Raw genomic sequence first — 10,180 nt, 5'->3', positions numbered from 1 at the left:
CCGAGGGCCAGAGAGATATACATATAGACCAAACTTTTTGGGGTTTAAGAAGCACAAGAAAGACTATCGTCTTTAAAATTTCCTCGCCCAGCGCTTCTTAAGTACGCACCACAAGGTGTGATTCCCGGTTACGAATACATCCACGGCAAGACGACACTGTTGGTTTTCCCGGAGACTTCAACGCCGACTGTCGAGAACCGGCAACCCGGTGGTTACCGACCTCCATGGAAGATGCGTACTGCGTGCGTCCTCTTCGCTATACGGTTCCCAGTCATCACTGCCAACACTGACAGCTGGTGGGGCGGTTGACCATGCGTTCACCAGGGGGATTAAACCGTCGGAAGTTTCTCGTTACGTCCCGTATTTCCGAATGCACTCGGCGCTGCTTCGCTTTATGTCGGATCCCAGCTATGCGTGAGATCCGCCAATGTTTTAAGAACATCTTCCTCTGTCTTTTTCTAGTCCACAGATTCTACACAAATTTTCTATTTATGCCAATCCTCGTTGCTATTTTCATCCCATCAGGAGTGGTCATATCAGTTTTGCTGAACGTATTAGTGGTGGCTGCTGGGATGTGATTTCATTTGATGTGACTTCGGGTGTGATGTATATTAATTTCAGTTCAACTCGAACACTGCGCAGTCAATACACCGTTTCATTATTTTTTTCCTTAAGTGATTCATGGAAGGCTTTCTAGCTGAGCAAGTGCACTTTATTTATTACTGCCTGCGTTGTTTTTATTATTTCTTACTGGATTTGTTTTATTTACTTGCCCAGTGGCCCGTCCTTTATTTACTCACTTATTTTATTTGACCCGAAGGTATGCTGTTTAACCATCCACTTAAGTTTTCATTCATTTTTTGCACGCTTCATGGCAGGGTCTTTTTTTTTAGCAGATGCACTTTCTTTGTATCTGCCTACATTAATGGCCAGCCAGAGTCTTCCTCGTTTACGCATACGCGTTACTTGACTGGCTGGTCCTGGCGCATTTTGTGTTTTGTCGATTAATACTCAGTTGAATGCAACATGCTCCTGATATTTCAGATGCGAAGCCAATGCGTGAATAAATGAAACATGTCAACAACGTGGATGGCACCAACAGAAAAGAGCCAACTGATAATTTTTGGGGAATTCTCGCTCATTCATTTGTTATCCCTCAGAATCTTTATTGAGCCGTTGAAAGTGTGCAACAATGTCCCAGATTAAGGTAGGGATCGGTTGGGAAAACAAAACAAAATTGTGTGGGTGTAGTGATGGCAGTTCCCAATTTATTCTCTGTCTTTGTTCTAACTCCATAGAAGAACATTTTTGTTACTTCTTGCGCAAGTACCAATAAGCAGATCGAGTGAAACGTGGCGAAAATCAATTTATAATGGAGGGAATGATTGACCTTATGACAACTAATCGGTTCGTGTTATGAAAAGGCTACGTAGTTTTAGTTTTGTAACACATGAATTACAAAAAATGTATATTTTTAATGGCTCTGCAAACACCTTAATAACGTCCAACACTCAGATTGAGTGAAACCTCACAATGTATGCACATACCCTAACTGTACGACATTTACGCTAAAACACATACTATAAAAGATGATTTAATACAACAGAGCTTCATCTCGCGTCTGTTGGCTGTCCCTGAGGAACACAGAGCAAGGCCAGACCCCAGAGTAGTAAAGCAGCACATGATAAGTCCTATCCTGCTTTAACAAAATGACATCCCATCCCAATTTTTCCTCCCGTGCCACATTTAGCGCAGCCCAACAGCAATGCGATCGCTTCTTTCTTTGCTGTATATACGTCCTTTCTCAACATATGATACAAAAAGTATGTGACGCAATGGTTGTCTCATACAAAACTTCAGCCTGTGCGGGGCAGACTCAAGGTGCAAAAAGAACACACTTAAAACACGTGCAGTGCATGTTCTTCATGTACGCACATGCATTTAATTCTTCTATCTCTCGTCTGGTTTCGTACAAGAGCGCCTGGGCCTTAAAGCACCCTTTAAAACACCTTAAAACAAGTGAGTATAAAAAGGACACATTCACACACGCACGCACCTACACACGCAGACACATACATAAACATATACACACAAGCACGAAGGCCTTGTTAAAACTGCACACTATAAAAGAATACCTCAGTGGTAGCCGACTTAATCAGCTCTATCCCACCAATGCAGCTCTACCGATTACCTCGCTTACTCTAAAGCACGAGAGGGGTTTTACACAATAGTGAACCGGGACGTGGAACAACGTGACATTCATATGAGCAAGAACATGCACATCACAGTTCATCAGCGTCCGCCCCCAACCCCCTTGCAATTGCCTGGTACAAGATGGCGAGATGGAATGTACCATTAACAAAACAGCACGAACAACAAAACACTGAACACATAACAGGATGACGCTTGACAGGGAACTAATCGTACTATGCGTTAGCAACAGATTGAGTCAAATATCAGAGAGTAGCCATCGTCCATTTGTTCCTTGGTGCGGAGCCATGCTCGTAGTGTGGAACGTCGGCAACAGACAAGCTCTCGCAATTGTTTCTCGGAACACACATCACGTCTTGCGCTTGAGCCTGAACCTGAGTAGAATAAAGGCGACGATGCGGAACACAATTTCGAAGCCAAATAGCGACAACACGAGGACGTGGAACTTCTTGTTAGCTGTGCCTGTGAACTGGAGAAACTCATTGGGGTCTTCATAGAGGCAGATGAAGTCATCACATGTGAGCGACGGCCGATCGTAGCCGTACACCGAGAGGAGCATACCGTGGTAAGCGTAGTACATGGGTGAAAGGTACGTTAGCCAGCGCACGTACGGAGACACTAAATGTGCTTGAACAAAGAAGCCGCTGAAGAAGAAGAAAGGTGACACCGCCGGAAGAGCCACGAACACCGCTGTCTGTAAAGACAAAAAATGCAGACATTTAAGTGAACAAAGGGATTTGTTAATGAAGCAGTTCATCGGATATACACAGGCAACTGTGTTGCTACCCCCGGAGCAAGAGGTTATGATGTCATAACGGCATCTTCCGAGCTAGTTGCTCAACCATACCCTCTCCCGCTTTTAAGCCTTATTTTCAATGGGGTGAAAGACACAAATGTCACAGGCAATATGCACCTACACGTTCCGGGTGAAATTCCGGTTGTACATCTCCGAATAGGTGATTGGCATAACAGAGCAGGGAAAAAACTGGGGTTGATTCCTCTGTCATAGGAATCAGTAAAACACGAGAGTGAAATGCGCAGTGAAATCTGCAGCTGAGCATGATTTGCGGGTCGGCGGCTGCCTTGTGGTTGTGCTTGGTGAGCGAAGTCCTGCTGGCGGGTCGCTTTGGCAAGGTGGCGTCATTTCTGTGACGGATATGACGCCAGTGAAATCTTAGTGTATCCCGGCATAAAACACTTTCGTGTTAAAATATAAAACCTGGAAAACGAACCCGAAGTATTACGTTTTCTTTAGTACTAAAGTTTGTTTCCCGCAAAAAGCCCCTGTGTGCAGGGCCGCTTGCTTCGTTGAACTGGCGTCACTTTCGTGTGACGGACATGACGTAAGTGAAATCCTCGTGAATCCCGGAATAAAACACTTTCGTGTTAAAATTATTAATCAGAAGAAAGTGGGGCAAAGCAAGCATGAAGTAACCGCTTTAAAAACCAACCAACAAATATTCCAACGATGGGTACAGCCATATAGCAGGGCGTTGTTTAGGAAGGGTGGACTTTCCGATGGGTAATCGGGTAGCAATTAACGTCGAGAACATTACCTACTTCAAGGCGTGTCTATCTTTTTCAGTTCATTTTGTCAGATTTGGCATGGAACATAATCTGAAATCAGTTTTAAATGTTTAACGCAAAATACTGCACAAAAACACTGTACGTTTTCTTTTTCTAATGAAAAAGAAAACGCGGCTCTCCGCTGCGCCGCTCAGCTTGCGATAGCTGGGTAATTTCGCACTCGGAGAGCCTCAGCAGCACGGCGAAGTGCCGTAGCAGACGATAGAGCGGCTTTTCTCGCCTGGAGTGGTCATCAGTTCGCATATGTCGACTGTCTGCGATTCTCGCCACTCCTCCGCGTAAGCGCATCACGGAGCGCAGCGGCCATGCGCTCGCCGTTTCCCTTTAACAGTGGACCGCACTGTACATATAGTGGTAAGCATCTGTATTTCGAAAAAAAAAAAACACATTCAAAACAGACGTTGCCGCCCATTTCTGCCCTCACACACCATACGCACGCGATCAGGGGCGTTTAGAGAAACGTCTTAATGGCGCTTGTAAATGATTAAGAGGTGTATAATGCTAAGATTAACATCGCTAAGGCTCGCCTCCGCATGCTCGTAGAGGTCCTAGTCTCGTGTCCCAAGATACAGAGGCGGACAGATGTAAGAAAAGAGCTTGATCTGCTGCCGAAGCAATGTTGTACGCAGTCAGTCTTACCTGCAGCTTTGTCAGTGCAGAAACAATGAGCCCCAGCGCTTGGATGACACAGCAAAGCTGGATGCTGAAAAGGGCGAGACTGGCTACCCTCCAGACTTCCAACGGCTGCGATGTTGGATAGTAGATCAGCGCTATGAGCATGATCACCGGGATTGTCTGCAACAAATCGAGCGATGCAAAATCGTTTTTGTGTTATATACAGCTAGTCAAGCGCCAGAAATCGTCGCAACTTGAATAGTGTAGGTAAATATTGAAAACTGTACTCCGAGGCTAACAAAAGCCCAAAAATAGAGTACCGATTTTGGGCTTTTGGGCGACGTCAACCCTCATTTGTTTTTCCGACACAAGAATCGGGGTTCGCACGAACAAACATGAGTGCTGCATAGATAATACAACGTATTTTTCCTACGAAATTACCCTCATGAGTGTAGCTTTGATAGAATCCAGCTTCACTTTCGTATAGTACAAAGCATTTCATCTAGAAGAGATATATAAATGTTTCGGTGTTTAAGGGCTTTTATTTTAAATTACTTTATTCCAAAGTGATATCTATAAGCTCACCTAAAAAATTGTGCGCACTTGCTAGAAAAACTTAATAATGCACAAACTACGGAAAACCGGTGAATGCTTTAATCCATTATTGAAGAAAGTGCTTTCATAAATTATACATTATCAAGTCCCAAACATTATGATGCAAGTGCTGGTTTTGCGGTGAAGCAACAAACTATAATAGAAAAAATTGTGCGAATATCTTAAACCAAAACTTACCAAAAAGGGGAGCTCCGTGATGTAGTTGGCAAGGTAGTAAAGCTTGACACTGTACCACCGATTCCTGTGTTCTCTTTGTAGCACCGAAAGCTCTATAGGAACTGAAAAAAGAAAGTACATTTGTCTGAGAACCGTGAACTCGGAAAGCACGAAAAACTACAGTAACAACTAAGTCATACTGGACTGACCCATAATTCCCAGACACCAGATGAATGTGCCTCAACCATTCTCTTTAAACACGGTGAGTTTTCTGACTGCGAACGGAAGAGTGAGTGACAATGGCAGGAACTGTACAGCCAAATTAGCCCTGATGTTATGCTGCAGTTCTTACCATTGAAGGTGGGGAATACATTATATTATTATAAACCATCGAAAATAGGAATTTTCCTTCTGCGTTATTTCGCAGGTGTACCACAGCCCAACCGACGATAGACTAGAAAAAAAAAGGACTCACAAACAGCCGCTAACGTAGCCAATGTCGAAATATCAACGCTGACATTGCTAGCGATAGAAACTTGAAGATTTTAGTACAGGATTGCTTGTATATTTATACAGTTAATATTTATAAAGTAAGTATTTATACTGTCTATCTTTATGCAATCAACATACAGTAAAAGCTCGTTAACTCGGACCGTCAGGGAAGGCCGTCTTAGTTTTAGTTATTGGAAGTTCGAACTAACAGAAGTGAAGAAGACCAACAGTAAACAGCGCTTGGGAAACAGTACATCATGTCAGAAATTTAGTGCTCGAAAAAGTCCGCGATTGCAGATTGCCTTTTGTCCTTGAAGGCGACAGCCCGCACTTGGAACGCAGATCACTGTAACGCTGATTGTGTGAAGTAAAATTTGAACCACATCGCTTACGTGTGACTCGCTCATATATTAATTACCATGACTCCACCATTTGTGCCTAGCTACTTGTTTAGTCAGTGGGTTTTCACGATTGTAAGTGCAACGGTGCAACTGATCCAGTATGACCTCTCAAGACTACCGCTGTTCAAGTTCAGAACCGATCAGGCAATTACGTTTGTATATATTTTTGCTTGCCGTTACGTGCTGTATGATGGCTCATCAGTGCTCTGTGCTAAGCCTCTACAGAAGGGCATTATGTAGCGCTTCCCACATGCACGAAGAGTTGTGTTAATGATGATATCTTTTATTCGTAATTTAAACTGGGCAAAAAACTGTGGTTGATTTCTCTGTCATAGGAATCGGTAAAACACGAAAGTGAAACGTGCAGCGAAATCTGAACCTGAGCATGATTTGCGGGTCGGCGGCTGTCTTTAGGTGTGATTGGTGAGCGACGTACTGCTGGCGGGTCGCTTCGGCAAAGGTGCGTCATTTTCATGACGGATATGACGTCAGCGAAATCTTGGTGCATACCGGCATAAAACACTTTCGTGTTAAAATATAAAACCCGAAAACGAACAACCTTAAGTATAACACACTCTTTAGCACTTAAGGTTGCTTCCCTGTAAGAACACCCTGTGTACAGGGGTGCACCCTTTACAGGCCGCTTGCTCCGTTGTACTGGCGTCATTTCCGTGATGGATGTGACGTCAGTGAAATCTTTGTGTATCCGGGAATAAAACACGTTCGTGTTAAACCTCTGGCCTGCCTAAAGCTCTTTCTGCATGGTGCGAATTTACCTGCGAATTCGCACCTGCGACGCCGCTCGTGCAGAAAAACGACCTATTTTCGTAGCTTCAGCAGCAACGAAAATAGGTCGCTTTGCCGCACGAGCGGCGACGCAGCTGCGAATTCACAGGTATATTCGCACCATGTAGAACGGGCTTAGGCCACATAGGGCTTGCGTGGCCAAGCCTGGCAGGTGAACTTACATACGATGACCGTGGGTAGGATGGACTGGAACATGACAATGCAGCACATGCCGAAGAACATGTTGGCGTTGTTGATCACAGTGGATGCCTTCCGGCCAATGTCGTAGTACAGCATGATCATCATGATTGCGAACGCCAAGTAAGCGGCGAAACGCAGGGGCGTCGCAACCTGCAAAATTTCCCGTACACGCTTAGTACGGGCGTATTGCATGTTGCCATCTAACAGCCTGAAGTCATTCCCCAAACCAAGAAAAAATTAGAATTGGCTCATTTAAAATCATAGGATGACGAACAATTCAAAGGGGAACAGGAAACAAAGTATTTCGGGAGAGGGCACGCAGCCTTCCGCTCGTAACTACAGTATAAACAACTTAAGCGCACACTTTACAATGCACATTCGTTCGCTACATTTGTCGCACACTCGAAGTGAAATTAAAAACACATAAAAATGTTGTTATACTTAGCCAAGGATGGCATATTACGCATTTGTGCGTTCGTATTGTCAAAGAAAGAAAAAAAAAAACGGAGAGCTCCGAGCAGCCTGGAGTAGCTAGGATTTTTTTCAGGCGAGGTTTTTCATGTTCTGGGCGGATTGATGTACAAACAGACACAGATAGATGGATGTATGCATTTATAAGCAGGCAAGCTGGCAGGAAGACAGACAGAGAGAAAGAGAGAGAGAGAAGCAGTAACAGACAGGAGGGGAATGGGTCCAGTAAACCTTTTAAGAAAGTTCTGAAACATGCATACACCACTTCCCTTTTCCCCCCGACTGGGCTCCTACCCCTGCCGCCACAGTGCTACTTTTAGCTAGATGCAGCCTGCAGTCAAAAGGACAGCAGCAACGCCATCGTAATTTCGCTGGGACTTCTCAAAGTTAAGCAGAGGAACTGATTAAATTGGAAAACATTTTCTCACCAAAACCTCATCGTAGCTCTTTCTAAAACTTAGCCCTACATCATCACACCCTCAATAGTTTTCCTTAGCTCCAAAAATGTACAGCACAATGAGAAGTGGACATGGTTATAACACTCTTTCATACAAATCAAGGTTCAACACATTATTTGCGTTACTATCGAATGGACGTTTTTGAAAGATAAATTTGCATTTTAAATTTGAAGCTTGAGACTGCTGCTATCATCACGTTAAAAAGTGAACAATATCAAATAGACATTAAGCAAATAATTTATTTGGTACGAAATCGTCGTTTACATGATCAACCATCACTTCTAGTACACAAATATAGGGACCAAATAACGTTTGTTTCGCTTACATGGCCCCAAAAACACCATTGTTCGTTATTTCAAAAGCCAAAAATAACAGAAAACGTTACATTACTTGCCTTGTTTCTGGCAATGGAAAGCCAGCACCGCCGCAGGAGAATCCCAAACTGGTGGAAACTGGTACTCGTAAAGGTGTACAGCTTGTTCGCCTCGGCCATGTGCTGCAGAGTAAATTCGCGAGAAATTCAGTTCGCTCAAAGTTCCAGTGTGGCCGATCCCTAAAACTTGTGAACGGCAGGCTATTTCAACTGTGATCACTTTTTTATAATGACACGCACGCAATTTTGTCTCGTTCACCTAAGGAACAGCAGTTTCTTTAACATGTTCTTTTTTGTTGTACGAAATAGTTCTACATTTGAGTTTGACGATGGAGAGTATGAATTTTGGCGCCAGTACAACTGCCGCGAGAAGGGCACCCGGTCATATTCAAATAAGCCCCGTAGACGAACGTACAACTATTTTTTGTTTGTGTGACTGCAGATAGAGCACGCAGGTGTCACTGTGTCTGTTCGGAGAAACAGACGTAAAAATTATAGCTGACTAGAAATAACAAAATTATGCTAATCTTACCTTCTCTGACATGATCTTGCCGCCGTACTTCGTGCGACGCTTGCTATCGTTGCTTGCATTCTCCTCCGGGAGCGCTATTTCAAACTCTTTGGCGAGTTCGTCCGTGAAGTCTCCGTAGTCCCCAGCCGCTATCTCTGAAACTGTCGTGGAAAGTCAAATGGAAGTTTCATCAAGGGTAAAAAGAAGTGAAAAACAACAAAGTTTTACTTTTTATCCTGCAAATACGAAGGGTATAACTTGTTTAAGTATATTCGTAGTTTTCAGTCTTGTAGTTCATGACATACTTGGTATTGTAGCCTATTTCCACTTAGACATTTTTTTTCTAACATTGCCCCATGGCTGTACTACCATGATTACATTGCCCCATGGCTGTACTACCATGATTACATTTAGAAGAAACACGCGAGCACAGGACATATACCGGTATCAACACAGCGTGTCAACTTGATAAGAATATCAGCGAATACGCCCTTGGCGCTCTGCCATAGTTGTCGCGTGTCGTGAACATTGCGTTACCGGAGCCTTGCCTGATCGTCTGCTACTTTTGGGTTTTTCGTAATGTTTATGCCCTATGTGAGCCACCCTAAAATTCCAGAACTTGTTTTATTCAGAAAATTAAAAAACAAACAGAGGCAGATGTAAGGTAAAACTGCATCCATGCACTTCGTACCGATGGTTAATTAGCGAAGCTATAACCTGCGGTTGGTGTTTATTCGTGCGTACTCCTTATGGTTCATTAAAGTCTTTTTTATTATACATTGTTGCGTGGTTGCGGTATTTCCTTTTTCCTGCTCGCGTTTCGCTGATTGCAAGCTGCCTGCTCCTCAGGAGTACGTATGACACGCGTCCTTCCCATTTCGAAAAGAACGTGCGGTCGGTGTTTGCCATTGACACGTTAACGCTTCTCCGCCCAAACTGCAGTACGCCACTGCCCGCCGGTATTTAACGCACACAGCGACCAGCGACGAGGTAATAAATACACTGAGGCCTGCTGGGCCCCTACGTCACGGACAATTATCACGTCGCTGGCTTCTAACCTAATGCGGTGTAATGATGCCACAAATGCAAGCAACGGAGGTGCCCGGTGGCAATTACTTTGTCGCTTGCCGCTTCGCCCGCACTGTACACGTACAGTTACGCTTGTCACACCGCTCGCTAAAATCGCTCCATGCGGTTACCCCTTAATTGTAGAGCAATTGCGATTATTTTGTTCTGGGCGAGTACGACGAATTATTTTCCCTCATTATCGCCAACCAAGGCCAAAGGGATGCAGGGCAAACGC

General features: G+C 44.1%; 1 protein-coding gene across 1 annotated transcript in view; it reads right to left on the bottom strand.

Moving 5' to 3' along the window:
* Positions 1 to 1,237: 1,237 nt before the first annotated feature.
* The window catches only part of LOC144178841 (ATP-binding cassette sub-family G member 1-like), an 80,314-nt gene continuing 71,371 nt past the window's right edge, over positions 1,238 to 10,180 (bottom strand). Inside the window, exons 8-13 of the mRNA XM_077706972.1 lie at positions 8,899 to 9,038; positions 8,388 to 8,489; positions 7,046 to 7,214; positions 5,206 to 5,306; positions 4,438 to 4,593; positions 1,238 to 2,905 (exon numbers count right to left, since the gene is read on the bottom strand). Of these exons, the coding sequence (XP_077563098.1) occupies positions 2,561 to 2,905; positions 4,438 to 4,593; positions 5,206 to 5,306; positions 7,046 to 7,214; positions 8,388 to 8,489; positions 8,899 to 9,038 (1,013 nt within the window). The 3' untranslated portion in view covers positions 1,238 to 2,560. The remainder of the gene's footprint in view (positions 2,906 to 4,437; positions 4,594 to 5,205; positions 5,307 to 7,045; positions 7,215 to 8,387; positions 8,490 to 8,898; positions 9,039 to 10,180) is intronic.

Source organism: Haemaphysalis longicornis, unplaced genomic scaffold, assembly GCF_048455015.1.
Source record: "Haemaphysalis longicornis isolate Haplotype H1 unplaced genomic scaffold, Haemaphysalis longicornis Haplotype H1 scaffold_4, whole genome shotgun sequence".
NCBI lineage: Eukaryota > Metazoa > Arthropoda > Arachnida > Ixodida > Ixodidae > Haemaphysalis > Haemaphysalis longicornis.
Note: the sequence above shows the minus strand (reverse complement) of the source record. Positions and strands in the feature narration are given on the sequence as shown.